This window comes from Mobula hypostoma, chromosome 6, assembly GCF_963921235.1.
Source record: "Mobula hypostoma chromosome 6, sMobHyp1.1, whole genome shotgun sequence".
In the NCBI taxonomy this organism is placed as follows: Eukaryota; Metazoa; Chordata; class Chondrichthyes; order Myliobatiformes; family Myliobatidae; genus Mobula; species Mobula hypostoma.
In genome coordinates, this window is record NC_086102.1 from 18,150,096 (window position 1) to 18,171,894 (window position 21,799).

The following is a 21,799-nucleotide window of genomic DNA, read 5'->3' on the forward strand; positions in this document are numbered from 1 at the left end:
CATTAACACAACAGTAAAATGTTGTGTAACGTTCCGTTATATTGGCTCGTGTATGTCTAGGGGAAATCCCGCCCAGCACCTGCTTCAACACTCCCCTCAGGGTCAATCGCCACCCGAATCAATCACAAACATCAATCATCAGCCAGCACACCCAGTAAATTTTAACAAATACAATTTATAGATATTACTAATTCTATGACATTAATATGCATTTGATACAGAGAGGAAAGTAATGGAAAAAAAAGGCGCCAACACTTATCAAAGTCCAAGTTCTTCGCGCACTACCGTTGGAGCTCAATTCGACCTCAGACAACCACCCGAATTCCGTCGACTCACGGCTCAGGACCACCCTGAGTGATCGACCGGAGCCTCTCCGCACGTCTGCCGTCCTCCTCGTCTCTCCTCCGACTCCCCGCCAAAGCTCAGTCCACAGTCATATCATACAGCATGGCATCCGAAAACAAAACGATACATAACCACCCATTGGCTAATAGAACCTTGTTATCATCATTTTAAAGTAAAACAAACTGTTAGCGCAAACTCTCTGCAGCGTTAAAACACAACAAAGCCGCATTCCCCAGATTAACATAACAAAATCGCCATTTTAAATGTAACAAAAGAAAGACCCCGTACACTCTCCCCCCACCACAAAAAGTCATGCCCTTATGACGTTAACAGAGTTCACCAGTGCTCTTTGTAAAACACAAAACCCAACCCAGGTGCATAAAGCAGTGACATAACTTTGCAGGGTAGTAGAGATCACACCCTGCTCTCCCGGCGCTATATAAGTGAGTCTTTCCGGGGAATGCCTACTCCTCTGAGGCCTCTGTACTTCCTCTGCTGACTCTCCCTGTTCAGACACCCCAGTTGACCTCTCGAGCCTATCTGACGGACCTTCCCCTTCACCGGGATCCCTCTGGCTCGGGTTCTGCTTCCACCCTCTCCTCCCCCGATCCTGGCTGTAATACAGGCAGCTCTGCAACACCCTCCCCCAATCCCGGCTGTAATACAGGCGGCTCTGCAACACCCTCCCCCAATCCCGGCTGGAATACAGGCGGCTCTGCAACACCCTCCCCCAATGCCGGCTGTAATACAGGCGGCTCTGCAACACCCTCCCTCGGTTCCCCTGACTCAGTGATGAAAGGGCCAGGAGTCTCTTCTCCCGGCACCGGGGAATCAGCGAACGGAAGTAGGTACCACACGTCCGACTCATCATCTTCCGATGACGTATCCCTTCTTGAGGTGGGGACCGGCCCCGTTTTCTTCACAGCGGGCTCTTCCCGCGCCCCGCACCCTCGCAAAGTCCTCGTAATAGGAGTAAACTCCCATTTGGGCTCTGGGTCCATCTTCACCTCTCGACCCAGAGGCAACAGGTGGTTCCGATGGAGTACCTTGACAGGCCCCTGCCCGCCCTCAGGTCTCACCTGGTAAACCGGGAGATTCGGCATCTGACTCTCCACCACATAGGGGGTGGCTGCCCAACGGTCCGCCAACTTGTGCTTACCCTGTAGTCCTAAATTCCGGATAAGGACTCGGTCTCCCAGCAATAGCTGGACGAACTTTACCTTCTGATCATCCCTCTTTTTATTCCGCTGGTTCTGCTTGGTGGCTGCCGCCTCAGCCAACTCGTACGCCCTTTTCAACTCTCTCCTCATATCGGACACGTACTTCAGACATGGCTTCGAAGGTATTTCCCCCGCTTCAGTCCCAAAACACAGATCAATGGGCAACCTCGCTTCCCATCCGAACATCAGATAGTAGGGCGAGTACCCCGTAGCATCATTGTGAGTACAATTGTAACAATGAACCAAATGGGCGATGTGCTGACTCCACTTACTCTTCTGTCCAATCTCAAGGTGCCGAGCATGTCCAGCAGGGTCCGGTTAAACCTCTCGGGTTGAGGATCATCCTGCGGGTGATAGGGGGTGGTTCTGGACTTTTCAACCCCAAGTTATTCATGTGTAAGCCTGCTCTCGAAGTCCCGTCCCTGATCACTGTGGATCTGCCGGGGAAGGCCATAATGAACAAAGTACTTCTCCCATAACACCTTTGCCACCGTAGTCGCTTTCTGATCCTTAGTAGGAAAAGCCTGCGCATATCTAGTGTAGTGATCCATGAGGACCAAGACATTCGCGGTATTGCTGGTGTCTGGCTCAATAGACAGGAAATCCATACACACCAGGTCCAGGGGTCCCGCACTCTGCAAGTGGGATAACGGGGCCGCCTGCGCAGGCAAGGTCTTCCTCCTGACGCAACGGCTACAGGTCTTACAGTATTCTTCCACCTCCCCCCTCATCCGGGGCCAGTAAAACCGGTCCTTGACTAATCCATTGGTCTTCTCTACCCCTAAGTGCCCGGAATCATCATGTAGAGCCTGGAGCACAGTCTTCCGATACTTCTCAGGCATGACCAGCTGCCAGCGCCGGGGGTGGTCCAGAGGCGACGTGACTCGGTACAGGACGTGGTTCTTCAGCTTCAACCGGGGCCACTCCTTCAGTAGTAGGAGAACGGAGGCATGTTTCGCCTTCTCCACCTGCCCCATATCACCCTGGCTAACCGCGTACCAGATAGTGCCAATGCTTGGGTCATCACACTGAGCCGCCTCTACTTCCTGGGGACTCAACTCCGGCAGCTGCCTGATCCTCAGAGCAGTCACATTACAGTAAACAGTGGGCAGCGCGTCATCGTCAGCCCCCAGTTGATCTACTGCCCGATCCGTTCCCATCTGTGCTCCGACTTCCCCGTCGCTCCCAACTTGACACATGGCCTTTACTCCCTGGGCAGGGACACTCTTCCACTCCTCGGACATGCCCGACTCGTCGTGCGCCCGACGAGACAGGGCATCTGCATCGATGTTCCGACTCCCCGGCCCGTACTTCAGGCTGAACTCATAGGCAGACAAGGCTGCTAACCATCGGTGCCCAGTAGCGTTCAGCTTCGCCGAGGTCAGGATATAAGTGAGGGGGTTGTTATCAGTTCTCACCTCAAACTGGGCCCCGTATAGGTAGTCACTCAACTTGTTCACCACCGCCCATTTCAACGCCAAGAACTCCAGCTTGTGAGTGGGATAGTTTCTCTCAGATGGCGACAAGCTCCGACTGACAAATGCCACCGGCCTCAATCTGTTTCCCTGTTCCTGGTACAGAACAGCCCCCAGACCCTCGTGACTGGCATCAGTGTGTAGAACATACGGCTTCCGGGGATCAGCAAAAGCCAACACTGGGGCCTGCGTCAGCGCCCTTTTTAGAGATTGGAACGCCTCCTCACATTGAGCATCCCACCTCAATCCAAAAGGCTCCCCCGGGTTCAAGTATCCTCCTACCTCCGACCCTCCGTCTCCCTTCCTCCTCCTCCCCACAGGTGGATAGCCACACAGCAGCTGGTTCAATGGATGACTCATTTTCGCATATCCTTTCACGAATCACCGGTAATATCCGCAAAACCCCAAAAACGAGCGTAAGGCGCTCACCTTCTGAGGTCTCGGTCAAGTGGTGACTGCAGCTATCTTACCCGGATCGGTGGCCACTCCATTTCGCGAGATTATGTGTCTGACATAACTGACTGACAACTTGCAGAACTGACATTTATCCAGGGAAAGTTTTAACCCTTCCTCCTTCAGCCGACTCAGCACCTTCAGCAGCCGCTCCTCATGTTCCTCCAACGTAGATCCAAACATTATCAGGTCGTCCAGGTACACCAGTACCTCCAGCAGGTTCATGTCCCCCACTGTCCGCTCCATGAGCCGCTGGAAGGTGGCTGGGGCCCCGGAGATACCTTGGGGCATTCATTCGAACTGGAAAAACCCCAGGGGGCAGATAAAGGCTGTCTTCTCCTTATCAGTCTCGCTCATCGGAATCTGGTAATACCCATTGCGCAAATCCAATACACTGAACCACTGTGCACCACTCAGACAGGCCAAGGCATCTTCCACCCTCGGGACCGTATATTGGTCGGGAACAGTGCGGCGGTTCAGGGTCCTATAGTCCACGCACATGCGTACCTTCCCATTTTTCTTCCTTGCCATCACTATGGGGGACGCATAGGGGCTTCGGGACTCCGCAATAATCCCTGCGTCTTTCAACTGCCGCACATCTTCCACCTCTGCTGGGGCCAACTGCCGCGACCTTTCTCTAAACGGGGTGTCATTTGTCACCCGAATGGTGTGCCGAGTGCTCTTGGAACACCCTACATCAAACTTGTCCTGAGAAAAGACATCCCCTAACTTCAGCATCTTCTCCACCAGCCTGCTCTTAAACTCCAGCGGTACAGGGGAGTTTTCAAAATTAAAGGCCTCCTCGGTCAGCTGCCCCCCGTTTCCCAATAGTTCTCCTCCAGTGGGCTTCACGGGGGCGCTGGACATCACCGTCACCGGGAACAAGTGCGCAAGGGGCATCCCGCGCTTGAAGGTGACCTCCCTCTCCGTTATGTTCCTTACCATCACCCCCATCCGCCGTGCCTGTACAGCTGAGGGCCTCTGCAATTCAGGTCTCACCAGCGCCCCAGCTGGGAACCGGGACTCCCTTTCCAGGTCGTCGGGGGCGTCTACTAGCAGGGCCTCTCCCGGCGGTAATCCGGGGAATCTGGGGGTCCCCATCACTAATGCCGCCTCCCCTGGCCGTATCACCTTAGGCCTCGCCTGAGTGCACCACACCATCCCTCGTTTGCACTCAGGATCCAGCCCCTGGGGGTCACCCACTCCTTCGTACACCGCTCGGAACACGCGGTGGACCGAGAGGGTCTCCAGAAAGTTCTCCCCCCCCTTCATCTTACAGGCTCCCAAGAGCCGTCGCACCAGAGGGGAGTTAGTCCCCACCAACAGGGCAGCACCACCGGTCTCCACCGGGTCCGGACAAACCAACACCAGCGTCTCAAAGGCTTCCGATACTCCCACATCTCCCTCTGAAAATTCCAATCTCACTGACAAGTATCCATCGTACAGGTAATCACCATCACTTATGCCCCAAATCTCCAATGCGTTAAACGGAGTTACTGCCAAATGCTTCAGATATTTGTTGTAGAACGACCGGTACAGTAAGGTAACCTGCGACCCAGTGTCAAGGATGGCTTTCGCAAAGATTCCCTCTATCCGTAGGGACACGCTGGAACGGGGTCCCACCAGTCCATCAGGAATTTGGGCTTGTTCTTTCCGGGGTTCCATAGCGGTTTTCTGGGAACGTGTTCCTCCCGAGACTCCAGTCTGTTCCCTCACTGAGCCTCTCCTAAGTTTCCCGACACCTCTCCCTTCTTGGTGGCCCGGGGGCCCTCCCCCCTCGGCGCATCTCGTCTCTCACAATCCCTCCGCAAGTGGCCAGCTTCCCCACAGCGGTAGCACGCCCCCGGCCACTCACATTCCCGGTGGAAATGCCCCTCTCTCCCACAGTTATAGCACCCACTACTCGCTACCTCTCTCCTCCCGATATGGGCCCCCGGGGACCCCTTGGATTTCTCTGGTCTCACTCCAGCTACCACCTCCTGAACTGCTGAAGACCGTCCCTGAGGGTCCGAGCCCCCTGGTCGGCCCAAAGCACACTCCTCGGCCCGTACCTCTCGGATCAGCTGTCCGAATGATGGAGGGGAGCTCTGCTTAAATGACTGCCGTACACTCCAAGCCACCCTGTCATCCTCCCGGGAACCACTACATATCTGGCTCATCCTTAACTCCGCTGCATCGTCCTCCCTCATTACCCCTCGTCGCAGCAACCCCGTAAGCTTTCCTTCCAGCCTGAAAGCATAGTCTGAGAGCTTTTCCCCTCTTCTCTGCCCCATCCGTTGAAACTCTGCTAAATGCCGCCAGGGATCCCCTGACAGTCCAAACACTTCCTCCAAAGCGTCCGAACACTCCGATAGGGAAGCCAAGGGGCGTGCCGCTCTCAGATCGGGGACCACCTGGGCCGCCCCGCCCCTTAAGCTTTCCATCAATCGCTGTCTCTTTTCCTCATCCGAAACTGGCCACACCTCTAACAATTGGGATGTATCTTCAACCCAGGTATCATAGTCATCCTCCCCTTCCGGGATGGGCTTGGCTCTCGAGAAAATTCTCAGCTTCGGGCGGGGCCCCTCAACCCTTCTCGCCAGGGAGGTAATGGCAGCCGTTAACTCGGCAGTCTCCTCAAGCCCATGGGAGCGGGGCCTGGCCAAACCTTCCCACTCCACACCTCTACCTCTTGCTACGGGCACCCGGCCGGGGCCTCATCTAGCTCCTCCTCCTCCGGCACCTCCTCACTTGCATCCTCGGGGAGAGTGTGGAGACCCCACGGCCCCACCTCCCCTGGACGTGGACAGTCGCTGGTAATTCTAAAGTCATGACGTCAGCACTCGTCCGCACCAACATCCAGCTAGCCTCCAGTTCTTTCCCACCCCTTCTAGCTACAAGTTCTACCTGTCCGATACGTTTAATCAAACTCAACCCTCGCACCAGTACCGCTGTCGAAATGCGATAATCAACCCCGCTTACCACACATGCATGATTCACCGGTACCTCCTCCAGTTCACACCAACTTACAATCTTATCTCGATCCATCTTCACACCACTTACCGCAACAACAAGTACAACTTTTCCGAAAAAGTCCAAATCCAGGACGGTAGCCCCCACTTGTAACGTTCCGTTATATTGGCTCGTGTATGTCTAGAGGAAATCCCGCCCAGCACCTGCTTCAACACTCCCCTCAGGGTCAGTCGCCGCCCGAATCAATCACAAACATCAATCATCAGCCAGCACACCCAGTAAATTTTAACAAATACACTTTATAGATATTACTAATTCTATGACATTAATATGCATTTGATACAGAGAGGAAAGTAATGGAAAAAAAAAGGCGCCAACACTTATCAAAGTCCAAGTTCTTCGTGCGCTACCGTTGGAGCTCAATTCGACCTCAGACAACCACCCGAATTCCGTCGACTCACGGCTCGGGACCACCCTGAGTGATCGACCGGAGCCTCTCCGCACGTCCGCCGTCCTCCTCGTCTCTCCTCCGACTCCCCGCCAAAACCCAGTCCACAGTCATATCATACAGCATGGCATCCGAAAACAAAACGATACATAACCACCCATTGGCTACTAGAACCTTGTTATCATCATTTTAAAGTAAAACAAACTGTTAGCGCAAACTCTCTGTAGTGTTAAAACACAACAAAGCTGCATTCCCCAGATTAACATAACAAAATCGCCATTTTAAATGTAACAAAAGAAAAACCCCGTACAGTTGCTTCTCATGTCCAGTTGTTTTGACAAGGACTGTTTTCTCCTCTTTCTGATTGACAGTGCGGTTGCCAGCAAAATCAAAGATCGTTGGTGTCTTGTCCATGTTACCAATCAGTGAGAACGGGTAAGAATGTGCCTTTTAATGCTTGATTACAAACGACTGGAAGGCCGCAATCTTATTCTCAAGGTCGCTTGGCAACTTCTGAGCAATCTTTATTTTTTGTCTCAACACAAGATCACGTCTATTCATAAATTGGGCGCACCAACTTCGCGTAGCTTTGAAATTTTTGCTGACCTCGGTGTTTTTCGGTTCATTTCAACGCTTGAACTCGAATCATTTCTCTGGTAACAATGTATCCAGATGGTCGCTGGTGATTCACCCACTCTGAAACTTTTTCTTCCAGTTCTGGCCACTGGCATGTTTTCTCGCGGTTTGAACATTTCGTCCTTGGCATTTCCCTCAGCTTGTCCTTCTGCCTTTCTCCACTCTCTCACTTGCTTCTTGTTTACACTAAACTTCTTAGCAGCTGCAGAATTATTCGTTCCTTTAGGAAAATCAACCACCTTCAGCTTGAAGCCAGCATCATGTCGCGTTCATTTTAATCTTTTGTACATGGTGGTCGCAAACTCAATACTGAGTACACATACTGATCCCGCCACCCCGTGTTATGTTTTAACGAGATTACGATGGGCGCTAAATAGTTTCACAGGGGTTACATTTCAGAGGATTCTTTACCATTGGGAACCTAATCCAAAACTTCCCTCCCTGATTTATTTATTGAGAATTCGCTTATAATGCTCTATGATGTGTAGGTCCATTTTCTTAGCAGGTACTGGTTCACAAAATTTCCAGGTTCCGGATCCAGCAAAGCTGAGAACTGGCATATGAGATCTTGTGACCTTTTCTGGTTAAATCAAAAACCTCTACAAAAGGGGTGGCTTATACAAAGGTAACATGAAAAAGTCACTTCTTTTTAACCTTGAAAATGGAAGGGGGGGGGGTCGGCTTATACTCCGCATCAGCTTATACACTAGAATTTACGGTATGTTATTTTAATTCAACTGTTAAAGTAACAAGCCTTTATTTTCGAGTCCTTTTCCTTTTACTCAGGTTTCTGAATGAGTGTTAATAAGTGCCAAAAGGGCACAACTTATAAAGTTTAATTTCAGTCAAGGCAAACTATCTCATCAAATATACCTGCAGTAGATAGCAAAAATAGATGCACAGCATAGTCTCGTAGTTCTAAATCTGGAGCAATCTATCCCAAGTGTAAATTGGGTTCTGCTCTTCAGCTGTGGATAGCGAACAGAGCTCAATTTTCTACCAAGCAATAAATGCCGTGTATAGTGGAGCTATTCAACCAAACAAATGAATCTTAGAAATTTGTGCACAATACTGCAAAAATTAGTGCAGTGGGTTCTAGCTAATTGAGGAAGCCACTAATTTGGAACAAATCTTAAAGAACAAAAAAAAATAGCCAGCATTCATTTATTTGGGACACTATGCCACTTAATTGGACAGGAGACCATTGCTGAACAGTTTCTAACTAGCATCAATCACGTGTACTTGCGTGGTCTTTAGACACTACACCATGCTTGGAGTGAACAGTTTTTAACGAGTCAGCTGCATGTGCTCGTGCTATGTTCAAGTGACCTATAAATTCCATTTGGGCTGATGGGTGCCAATTCAAAAAGATGAGTTTTGTAATTTTGCTTTTTATTTTGACTTTTAATAAGTTCAGAACTTTGCCAAGACACAACGAAAAGATTTGAGACTAGACAAAAAAAATTACTATAAGAGTCTGAACTGATTTTGTTCATTTACAGTCAATCAAAAGAACACGGCAGCGTACATTGGGAGAATTCCTTGGCTGATAATTATTAGGAACTAATGCACAGTTTTATAGCGCTGTAGTAGTATTAGTAGTGTTCTAATTTGTTCTGCATTTCATTTAAGTACATAATTTGTTACTCAGTTAAACAGTAGTTTTGTCTTTTTTTATACTTTTTAATTATTTCCACAGAACTCTGGCTAACTAGGGCAACCGCTTAATTGGGCAAAAATGTATTGGTCCTGGTGTGTCACAATTAACTGGAATCCACTATAATGCACATTCTCTTTGGGAGTTAAAAATTCCAACTCCACTTTTGCATCATTGTTATGCAAAACATTCTTAGGAACTGTCAAGTTGAAGTTCTTCAGAATGCATGAGTGACAATTAAAACAAAATTCAAAAGTATAAATTCAAGAGATTCTGCAGATGTTGGAAATCTTGAGCAATACACACAAAAAGCTGAAGAAACTCAGCAAGTCAAGCCAACATTTATGGAGGGGAATAAACAGTCAATGATTCAGGCCTAGATCCTTCATCAAAGTTGAAAATTCAAAATTAAATGTAGTACAATTAAAACAAATATCTTATTAGTCACTGGTGTATCTTGTAACTTCCAAATTGTTCTGCAAATTTAACAAGAAGATTGATTTGGTGTTTAGTTCTCAATACAATCACATATACAAAATTATTCTATATTTTCTATGATAAAATTATAATAACCAAAAGATATTTTACCAAAAGCGAAAATAACCACAACACAAAATACACTCAGTGGCCACTCTATTAGGCATAGGGTTGGAACCAAGTGTGGTTGCCTGCTGCTGTAGCTTATCCACTTCAAGGCTTGAAATGTTGTACCATTAGAGATACTCTTGCACATCACTGTTGTATCACCATTCTCCTCTGACTTTTCTCATTAACAAGGCATTTTCACTCACAGAACTGTCACTCACTTGATGCTTTTTTTTGTTAACTCTAGAGACAGTTGTGCATGAAAATCCCAGCAGATCAGCAGTTACTGAAACCACCCCATCTGGCATCAACAGTCATTCCACAGTCAAAGTAATTTCTTCCCCATTCTGATGCTTGGTCTGAACAACTGAACCTCTTGACGATGTCTGCATGCTTTTATGCACTGAGTTGCTGCCACGTGATTGGCTGATTAAATAGTGGCATTAATGAAATGTACCTAACGAAGTGGCTACTGAATGTATATTCGGAGTCCATCAGTATCACAGCATTTCAAACAAGACATACACACTGACAGCTGCAATGTTGTTTGAATATTGCACTGAAAGATAAGTTTTGAGTTACATTTTTTTATATGTCGAAGATTCTAGTTACCTTCTCCACTCGAAGCAGCAGAGAGCGTCTCTGAAGCACAAGGCACCCTCAAATTGGAATCTGAGTGAATAAGGACCATTATGATTTGATTGTGTAAAAGAACATACGTAAAACACATTAAGCAAAAATTAGGTCTCACATTGATATTGCTATCAAGAGACAGATGATCTCCCTATGATTATCCAGCACTCCATTTTCCAATGGAATTCTAAAGATACAGCATTTAACTGCAGTATGCTTTTGATTGGAAGTTAGGGTAAATTTGGAAAGGGAAAGGAGGAAATGGATTATCTACAGTTGAAAATAAAACTAAATCTGATTGTATATAAACAATGTGCTGAAACAGCTGTATTTATACTTGACAATCCAGACATTTCAAACAAGGTTCAATCTCCAATTTGGGAGACAGGATTGTTTAGAAAGTAGAAAACTAGATTGTTTTCACATTTCCTTAAACATGTCGCAAACCCCATCTGCGTGAACTGTGTGAACGTTGCTGGATTAGCTAATTATAATGGCCTCTATTGTCAAATTGCTAATCGATAACCAATGAGCAAGGTTTAATATGGCTACTTCAATAAAGGCAATTGGCAATTCTGAAGGGACTGTCCACAGCTCGACGAGAACATATACAGTAGTGCTAAAAAGTTTGTGAATCCTGTAGAATTTTCTCTATTTCTGCACAAATATGACCTAAAATGTGATCAGATCTTCACGCGTCCTATAACTAGATAGAGAACCCAATTAAATAAATAACACAAAAACATTATACTTGTTCATTTATTATTGAGGAAAAATTATCAAAAATTATGTGTATTTATTGGAAAAAGTTTGTGAACCTCTGTGGTAATGCCTTCTACAAAACTTATTGAAGTCAGGTGATGCAATCAATGAGATGAGATCGGAGGTGTGGGTTGCAGAGGTATCTTGCCCTATAAAAAAGACACACGAAGTCAGGTTACTGACAGAGCCTGCTCTTCTCAAGAAAGTTGTTTATGTGCACCTCGATCAAGACAACTTTCACGGGCCCTTAGAAGAATTGTAGAGATGCATGAAGCTGGAAAAGGCTACAAAAGCATTTCTAAAGACCTGAGAGTTCATCAGTCCATAGTAAGAGAAATAGTCTACAAATGGAGGAAACTCAGAACTGTTGCTTCTCTCCCTTGGAGTGGGCATCCTGCAATGCTGAAGGAGGTGAAAAAGAACTTAAGGGTAACAGCAAAAGACCTGCAGAAATCTCTAGAACTTGCTAAAGTCCCTGTTCATGTGCCCACTATAAGAAAAGCACTGAACAAGAATGTTGTTCATGGAAGAACACCACGGAGGAAACCACTGTTCTCAAAACAACCCAAACAAACAAACATTGCTGCACGTCTCAAGTCTGCAAAAGACCACCTGGATGTTATAGAACACTTCTGGGACAATGCTCTGTGGACAGTTGAGACAAAAGTTGAACTTTTTGGCAGTAATGCACATTGCTATGTTTGGAGGAAACAGGGCACTGCACATCAAAACCAAAACCTCACAACTGTGAGGCATGGTGGAAGGAGCAACATGGTATGGGCTGCTTCACTGCCTCAGGGCCTGGACAGCTTGCAATCGATGAGGGAACAATGAATTCAAAATTGTATCAAGACATTTTACAGGAGAATGTCAGGGTAGCAATCTGTCACCTAAAGCTTAATAAAAGTTGGATATTGCAATGAGATAATGATCTGAAAAACAAAGGTAAATCAACAACAGAATGGTTTAAAAAGAAGAAAGTTCATGCTTTGGAAAGGCTAAGTCAAGTCCTGACCTTAATCCTATAGAAATATTGTGGAAGAACCTGAAGCAAGCAGTTCATGCAAGAAAGCCCACCAACATCCTAGAGTTGAAGCAGTTTTGTAAGGAGGAATGGCCTAAATTTCCTCCAAGCCAATGTGTAGGACTGATCAACAGTTACCGGAAACGCTTGAAGTTATTGCTGTATAAAAGGGGATCACACCAGTACTGAAAGCAAAAGTTCACATACTTTTCCCAACAAATCTATGCAATACTGGATCACTTTTCTCAATAAATGAAGTATTGTGTTTTCTGTGTTATTTATTTAATTTGGTTCTCTTTATCTACTTTTAAAACTTACATGAAGATCTGATCACATTTCAGGTCATATTTATTCAGAAACAGAAAATTCTACAGCGTTCACAGACTTTCTAGCACCATCGTAAAAGAGAATGGAGGCTCATGCCAAATACCCAGAAATTAAATTGCTTTTAATGAGAGTTGGCAAAAAGAGTATGGAACATTATATTTTGAAGACCACTTTCAACTTTTTTTGTGAAAAAATAATTTCAAAGGATTAGGATAATACTGTGACTAAATCTTAATTCATCAGCTAGTGTTACAAGAATCAAATTTACTTAATCCAAGTTCCTTCACATATTATTTTTTATTAGATCAACTCCCAAATATCAAGTATACAATTCTCATAAATCAAATATGCAAGTAAATTAATTTACTTTGGTATTATAACTCCAATAGCCCTAAATCACTCATCATCAGAACTTTGTTTGGAAAAGGACTTTTTCCTGCATTTTTTTAAATATATATTAAACAGTGAGCATTGGAAACTTGTTCTACTTGTGTCTCAGAAAAAGATTTCCCTCCTATCCAGAAAAAAAATTACACTCACAATGATTGCTGACCTCAAAAGACACTTTATGTGAGTCATTTCACCTGTTGTCTCTCAAAGATAAAAATCAGCAATGGTGTACTCTCTACTGGCTAGGTGAATGCACCCCCAACAGGTCTCATGTAGCTCAAGACGATCCACGATAAAGGAAACCAACTGATCAGTGCATTATTACCACTCAAAACTTTCACCTGATGCACCACCAATACTCACAGCTGTTGTGTAGTCAGCTTCCAAAATGTAGTGAAGCTACTCACAAGGCCACTCTATTAGCATCTCCCAAATCCATGACACCTACTGCCAAGGACAAGGGTGAACACCACACCCCAGAGCTCTCTCTCCAGGCTATACATCATCCTCCAACTTGAAAATCACTTGTCCTTTATTGCTCTGGATCTAAACTGTCGAAGTTCTGAACTGACAACACTGTGGAAGTAGCTTCAACTGAAAGACTACAATAATTCAAGGTGGCAATTCAACAACACTTAAAGGACAATCTGGGAAAAGATACAAATGCTGGACTTGCTGGTGAGGACCACCAGCCCGTGAACAAGTTAGAAAGCTGAACCTGGTCAATATTCTCATAGCATAGTTTCTTTGGGATCAGTTTTGACTGACAAGTAGGGCACAGGGTGGGTTGTTGATTAAGAAAGAAATTTCTTTTTGAGGAAATGAGAAGGCAGAGAAGAAACAGGTTCAATTGATCATAGAGCATCAGGGCATTTTGTTGGGAGGCAACTTCAATATTTTCTGAACATTGGAGAGTGTCCAGAGGAAGTTCATGAGAATGATCCCAGGAATGAAAGGGTTAGTATGAAGAGTGAGAGATGGCTCTGGGCCTGTATTCACCTCATGTTTAGAAGCATGAGGGAGGCTCTCATTGAATATTCCAAAGCCTACGAGAGAGTAGATGTGGAGAGGATGTTTCCAATAATGGGAGAGTCTAGAACTGTTGGGCACAGCCTCAGTGTAGAAGGATGACTCTTTAGAACACAGGTGAGGAGGAATTTCTTTTGCCAGATGGTGATGAATCTGTGAAATCCATTGCCACAGATGGCCATGGAGGCCAAGTCACTGAGTATATTCAAAGCAGAGGTTTATAGATTCTTGATTGGTGAGGATGTCAAAAGTTACCAGGAGAATGGTATTAAGGGGGGAAAATAAATAAGCCATGATCAAATGGCAGAGCAAACTTGATGGTCTGAATGGACTAATTCTGCTCCCATGTCTTATGGTCATTATTATTGAGACTGGAGCACTTATTTCCTTTACAAAACAGAAATATTCAAATTCCATAATTGCCATGATGAGAATTGAAGCTAGATTTTCACAGTAATGTAACCTCTGGATTATCAGTGTAGTAACAGTTGTGGGACCCAGTTGGTGGCGTAGTGGCATCAGTGCCGGACTTCGGGATGAAAGGTCCCGAGTTTGAATCCAGCCGGCTCCCCTGCTCGCTTTCCATCCGTGCTGGGTTACGAGCTGGTGATCTCTTTGGAAACTCACCTAGCAGAAGGCAATGGCAAACCACTGCTCTAACTTGCCTCGTACGCGGCTCCCCACTACGTCAGAGAGGCGTGGAGGGAAATCGACCCTCACCGAAGAAACTCCGGATGCAATGTACCTTTCCTTTCCAACAGTAGTGGATCAATGTTATTTTTGTTACACACAATGGATGGTCTGCCGGAGATTCTGGAGCCTAGGTAGTTGTCAACCTGTGCCTCGGCAGACTAACTCAGTTTATCAGGTTTTGCCCCTTCAAGGCATGACATGCATTCCATATTTATAGAACGGTAACTGTGTGGATTTCTTTACAGGTATGTTTGGAATTTTTTTATGATCTTATGATCAATCCAGGAACAAATAATTTGCTCATGATCATTTTCTACACTTTATTAAATACTGGGGATGAAGTACTAGAAGGCAGCTGGTTGGTTCTTCACTTGCAAAGATCAGGAGGGAACTCCATCACTGTAAGACTCTTCTTCCCGCCTGCACTGCGTAGGTTTATGGTGAGGATCAGTGCACATGTACCGATTTCACTCTTTAGGCAGGGGGATGTTCCACAATAGCACAGCAAGCTGTGACTACTGCAGGTTGAGCACTGGAGTCTTCCCTCTCCTAGACAGAATGCCTAGCAAGGCTAACAAGTTCCATCTAACCAGGTTTGGAATTGGAGCTGTCCTTCTCCACGACTGGCTGCCAACGAAGGCTAATTAGCCCACCTTCCCCACCCAGTCATACCGCTGGACACTGTCATGCCATGACATAGCAAACTTGGTAAGAACAGGGACACCACATGAAGGGGTTGCAATAGGCACAGTAGTGTAGGAGAGGCCATATGAGAGTGACCATACAGTGGTCCTGAGGTGATGGAAGACACTTCGCCTTCCTTAAGTGAGCAGGATATCCAGCCCAGGGCTCACCCATCCACAGAAGGTAGGCATTCACAATGCCACAGTACAGCGAGAATAAAAGGCTGGCGAAAATCTAAAGAAAAACAATCTACAGATGAATGAAATGAAGGTTATTTTAGCTAGATTAAATGTTATGTGTTATTTTAATTAGATTAAATGCATACACTGAACTGGCACCCAAATAAGATCAGCACTCATTGTTTGAAGCAGCAATTATCAATCCAGTACCACAAAACACAACTTCAGCAATTCGTTAAAAATATTTTTAAACAGAGTCCAGATGATGAGATATATCCCTCATTAAAAAAAGGCTACAATTCCCAAATTTTGTATTACATCCATACGTAATAAAAGACATTTTAAAAGCATAATTGACTTCCTTCCCCATGCAATACTTCTGATTGGAACATTTTAAATCAGATTTTATGTGAGCTATTAAAGTATGATTGGTTCATTAGAAGTGGCAGTGAGATAATTACTGTACCTTTCCTTGGGAGAGAGGGAGGTCGAGGCGGTGGAGCCTCCTCCCTGCACTGTGCTATAGTGGACACCAGAAAACAAAGAAAGAACAGTACAGCATGATAAAGTAAAGTGACAACTAGAGTCAAAGTGATGCACAGAAATGAGCAAAAATAGCAATGACATGTAGCGACAAGCAATACAACATTACAGCTAGCAATATAAAAACAAGAGCAACAAATCAGTAAGCCTGACTAGAAATAAATTAAGGTACACCCAATATATTAGAATTTGATACACGGACATTTACGTAATGCTGAGCTAACAATTTAGTGACCAAGGAAGCTAAACTGCATTGTATTCTGTGACCATTCAATTTTTATTGAACTTGTTTTGGGGAGGGGTCACTTTCCATAAATCGGCTATTTACATTCCAAATTGTTCATTTTGCACTACAACAAAATCTATTTAATTAGAACTGTAAATAAACAATTATTTATTACACTTGAATTACACTTTGTAAAATTATTTCAAGACAGTGATGTCTAACAGTATGCTCCTTCAAATACAATGAGCTTGCTTAATCACAAGATGCATACTTTTCTGACAGTCAGGAGTTTGACCAATTTTAAAAACTAGAGGTTTGACATGTTCAATGCAAGTAACTGAGAACGTCACACAAGAGACATCTGACCCAGGAGTGCATACTCTCTCCTGGTGGGACACACTCCACTTAGTACAGTTTGGCAAGAATCAAGGCCAATCAACACCCGCCTTGTCATCTCGCCTTGCCTTGTCAATCAACGCTGTCATCTTTTGAGTGGGGGCCATTGCTTTAACATTTACAGATCTATTCATCCTAAGGGGGGGGGCGGGAGAATTGAAATGTGTCTATATCAGATTGCTCAGTTTATCACAGTACCTATAAATACTGCTCATTTATCGAGTTCCGTAGTGGGGAAAATCAGGAGTGACCAAATTAAATATAATGGGAAGCCCGTCAAAGCTTGAGGAGTTCTAGTACTTGAATTAAGTATTTAATATGTGATAGATTAAAAGGGATAATCAAAAGATAAATGATGCAAATAAACAAATAAGCAAACAGACTCAATAGGCTAAATATACTATGCTAAGCAGAAGTAATAGAAATCAAATTAACATCTATCTGACAATAGCATTGGACACTAAAAGGCGATAGGAGTTAAGTAACATGTATAATGAATAGAGTATAAATATAATGGCTGCAAAGGCAATGCTTTGGAACTACAGAATGTTGGACTTGTGGAGTGAAACTGCAACCATAAAATTATTAAGTTTTTTTTAAAATGGCACTTAAATTAATGCTTCCCCAAGTATTTCCAAAGTGCTTTTAAGTATTTAAGCATTTAAATTTTAAGTGCAGAATTTGATTTTGGACCTGAAGACCATTATGACTGCAATGAAGACTGGAGACGGAGGGAATAAAATCTACATATTTGTAATGTAGTCTAGATGTTAGTTCTGCACTCAAGTTAACATGTAAATTGTTTTATAGATGCTAACCATTTCACACAGAGCTGATAAAGAACCAACTTATTTCCATAGCACTTTCTTTGGGCTCTGGACTTGTAAATACTTGTCACAAAATTTTGATTGGTAACAGTAACTGCTGAAACAAACTTTGTTAGTTTCTAGCTTAGCAAAGTGGAAAATGAAGTAAAGCCGTGACCCCAGTTGCTCTAAACTTTAGAATCTAACGTACATGTTGAATAGATTTCTCTCTACATACTATACAATTTTAAAATCATTGCAATTTCAGCTTAATTTTAAAGCTTTTTTGATGCTTCCAATAGGCAGAGTTTAAAATTTTAGTTCTTAATAATTCATATGACCAGTTAAACTAGCACACTGGCTACAAGAAACATCTGATCTTTTATGTACAATAACTTTATAAGTCATAGCAGTTACTGATTTGAAAAACAAGGACATAACATTTGTGCTTTGTACTAAGTTACAGGGGTTATTAAACATTGAAATTAACATTTTGACCAGTTTCAAACTTACAAACAAAATGTTTTAACACTGGTTTTAATTTTAAGAATTTGAAAGTAAAGAAATAATGATAGGTACTATTTTGACAATTATTTCCAGTAATACCTTTCACATTTATGTGAAGAGCTTACTGAAAGAACAATCATCTTAAAACTTGCAGTTTGCAGTATTACTTTATTCTAATGGCAACACCAAGTGGTCCACAAACTTAAATGGGTAAAACTGTATCGGTCTTTGAACTGTACATGTTAGATACATATATACTTACCATCTCCTTGTGAAGCAATGACTTTTGATGGTGGGGTGCTCATTCTCTTCAGGCTGGGCGGGCTTTCTGAAGTAGAATCCACACTGAGCGCAAAACAAAACAAAAGCTTAACAGTTGCACATTTTTCACATCTGCCTTGTCTGTTATTTTGTTCTGAAGTTGCAACCTTAGATTGTAGCACCTTATTTCAAATTCACAACTTATCATAAAACTTTTTTTTAAAAATCAGTGTAATTTCGCACATCATGTCCATGACTGCCATCAAACACCAACCCTACACTCCCATTTACTTTCCCCCACATTTACCTCAACCGCCCTAAACTCACCTACATGAAGTACAATTTACAGCAGCCATTAACCCACACATCCTCAGGTTTTGGTTCACCATTTAGTGAACCAGCCACATAAACACTTTTTTTTTTGGTTACACTAGCTATTAGGTAGCATCATTGTTAGTGAAGATGGTTATCAAGATTACAGAGGAGGATCCTGATCTGCTGAGTAAGTGGGCCAAGAAATGGCAAATGGAGATTAGTTTAGGAAAGCGTGCGGTGTTGTGTTTTGGTAAGTCAAATATAGGTAGAACTTTCCACAGTGAATGGCAGGGTCCCGGTAAGTGTAGAACAATGGACCTAGGGGTACAAGTACATCGCCCTCTGAAAGTATCATCGCAGGTAGAAAGGATGGTAAAGGCAGTTTTTGGCATTCTGCCCTTCATTAGTCAGGCCACTGAGTATAGAAGTTGGGTTGTTATGTTGCAGTAGTAACATGATGTCGGAGAGACTGAATTTGGAATAGTGTTCTGTTTTGATCATCCTTTTATGGGAAAGAAGCCATTAAGCTAGAGAGACTGCAGAAGAGAGTTACATGGATGTTGCCTGGACTGAAGGGGCACAGTAACGGAGAGAGGATGAGCAGGCTGGGGCTTCTTTATTGGAGCATCAGAGAATGACCGGTGATCCGGCACTGCCAAGATGGCACTAGTGATATACTGTAACATTTTACGGGCAGCTCACAGAACTACTAGATATACCTCACTTCGCAGTATGTAATTTCCCTTCAAAAAATGTAGTTTTGAAACATCGAAAAACGAACTACAGATTTTGTGATCTCCTAAAAGACTTGGCAAACTTGACCCTCCGGAATACAGGTATGGCACCTTGAAGATGAAGGTCGGCAATGGCCAGTGCAGCCATTGTTGGGGCAAATATCAAGCAGATTAAAATATCGAGGCTTGAGAACAGAAGACGAACCAGTGTTCAGCACACTGCTCTGTGCCCATTAAGATTCTCCACCTGAGTACATCCCATTTCCCTCTCCTCTCGATACTACCATCGGGCAAGAGGTGCAGGAGTCTTGGATCCCTGTCGCGAGGTTTGGGAGCAGTGTTGCCCTGCAACCACCAGGTTCATGGACCAGCTGTACTCGCCTCAGCACAGAATTGACCCCACAACGGTGGACACTTCTGGGGACCCTGCAGAAAGTACTCTATGTATTAATTATATGCTTTTAAAATTATTTGCATGATTTGTGCTCTTTTGCACATTGGATGTTTGTCAGTCTTTATCGTGTGTGGTTTTTCATGGATTCTATTATGTTTGATTTGTGGCAGCCTGTAAGAAGCTGAATCTCAAGATTGTATATGTTGTACATACTTCGATAATAAATTTGATTTAAACTTTGATCTTAGAGGTGTACAAAAATCATGAGAGGTTTAAGACAGGGTGAATGCACAGTCTTTTTAGAGGGTTGGGGAATCAAGAACTAGAGAGGGTTAATGTGAGGGAAGAACTTTCATATGAACCAGAGGTGCAACTTGTCCACCCAGAGGCTGATCAGATATTTAGAGTTCAAGGTTGCTTAACGTCATTTCCAGTGCACAGGACCCAAGTTGGTACAGTCTTTTATTGATTCTATTATAGCTATTATTCTATTATGGATTTATTGAGTATGCCAACAAGAAAATAAATCTCGGGGTTTTATATGGTGACGTACATGTACTTTGATAATAAATTTACTTTGAACTTTGCACAAGTGTAAAGGAGTAATGCTATTGGTATCGCTTTGCTTTGGAAATTGAAGAGGAAAACCTCGGTTTATTAAAGAAGAACGACGTGTAGCAAGGCAAATATAGCTCCTCCTCTGTTAACGAAGGACACTTTTGATGGCATCATTTCTGGTTGATCTGCCACCCTTGTGCCTCTCGTTGTCATTCTAGGCTAGAACTTGCGGGTGTGAATTGGGATGATGTTTTTGCAGGGAAATGTACTATGGACATGTGGTCGATGTTTAGGGATCTCTTGCAGGATGTTAGGGATAAATTTGTCCCGGTGAGGAAGATAAAGAACAGTAGGCTGAAGGAACCATGGGTGACAAGTGAGGTGGAGAATCTAGTCAGGTGGAAGAAGGCAGCATACATGAGGTTTAGGAAGCTAGGATCAGATGGGTCTATTGAGGAATATAGGGTAGCAAGAAAGGAGCTTAAGAAGGGGCTGAGGAGAGCAAGAAGGGGGCACGAGAAGGCCTTGGCGAGTAGGGTAAAGGAAAATCCCAAGGCGTTCTTCAATTATGTGAAGAACAAAAGGATGACAGGAGTGAAGATAGGACCGATTAGAGATAAAGGTGGGAAGATGTGCCTGGAGGCTGTGGAAGTAAGCGAGGTCCTCAATGAATACTTCACTTCCGTATTCACCAATGAGAGGGAACTTGATGATGGTGAGGACAATATGAGTGAGGTTGATGTCCTGGAGCATGTTGATATTAAGGGAGAGGAGGTGTTGGAGTTATTAAAATATATTAGGATGGATAAGTCCCCGGGGCCTGACGGAATATTCCCCAGGCTGCTCCACGAGGCGAGGGAAGGGATTGCTGAGCCTCTGGCTAGGATCTTTATGTCCTCATTGTCCACGGGAATGGTACCAGAGGATTGGAGGGAGGAGAATGTTGTCCCTCTGTTCAAAAAAGGTAGTAGGGATAGTCCGGGTAATTATAGACCAGTGAACCTTACGTCTTTGGTGGGAAAGCTGTTGGAAAAGATTCTTAGAGATAGGATCTATAGGCATTTAGAAAATCATGGTCTGATCAGGGACAGTCAGCATGGCTTTGTGAAGGGCAGATCATGTCTAACAAGCCTGATAGAGTTCTTTGAGGAGGTGACCAGGCATATAGATGAGGGTAGTGCAGTGGATGTGATCGACATGGATTTTAGTAAGGCACTTGACAAGGTTCCACACGGTAGGCTTATTCAGAAAGTCAGAAGGCATGGGATCCAGGGAAGTTTGGCCAGGTGGATTCAGAATTGGCTTGCCTGCAGAAGGCAGAGGGTCGTAGTGGAGGGAGTACATTCAAATTGGAGGGTTGTGACTAGTGGTGTCCCACAAGGATCTGTTCTGGGACCTCTACTTTTCATGATTTTTATTAACGACCTGGATGTGGGGGTAGAAGGGTGGGTTGGCAAGTTTGCAGACAACACAAAGGTTGGTGGTGCTGTGGATAGTGTAGAGCAAGGGTCACCAACCTTTTTTGCACCGCGGACTGGTTTAATATCGACAATATTCTTGCGGACCG

General features: G+C 44.3%; 1 protein-coding gene across 3 annotated transcripts in view; it reads right to left on the bottom strand.

The window, feature by feature from the left end:
• Positions 1 to 21,799, bottom strand: part of itsn1 (intersectin 1 (SH3 domain protein)) — a 241,208-nt gene that overhangs the window by 83,992 nt on the left and 135,417 nt on the right. For 2 of the 3 annotated variants that reach the window (XM_063050321.1, XM_063050323.1), the window contains exons 23-25: positions 18,233 to 18,315; positions 15,959 to 16,012; positions 10,384 to 10,443 (exon numbers count right to left, since the gene is read on the bottom strand). In XM_063050321.1, coding sequence (XP_062906391.1) covers positions 10,384 to 10,443; positions 15,959 to 16,012; positions 18,233 to 18,315 — 197 coding nt within the window. The remainder of the gene's footprint in view (positions 1 to 10,383; positions 10,444 to 15,958; positions 16,013 to 18,232; positions 18,316 to 21,799) is intronic. The other variant, XM_063050322.1, reaches the window with a different exon arrangement.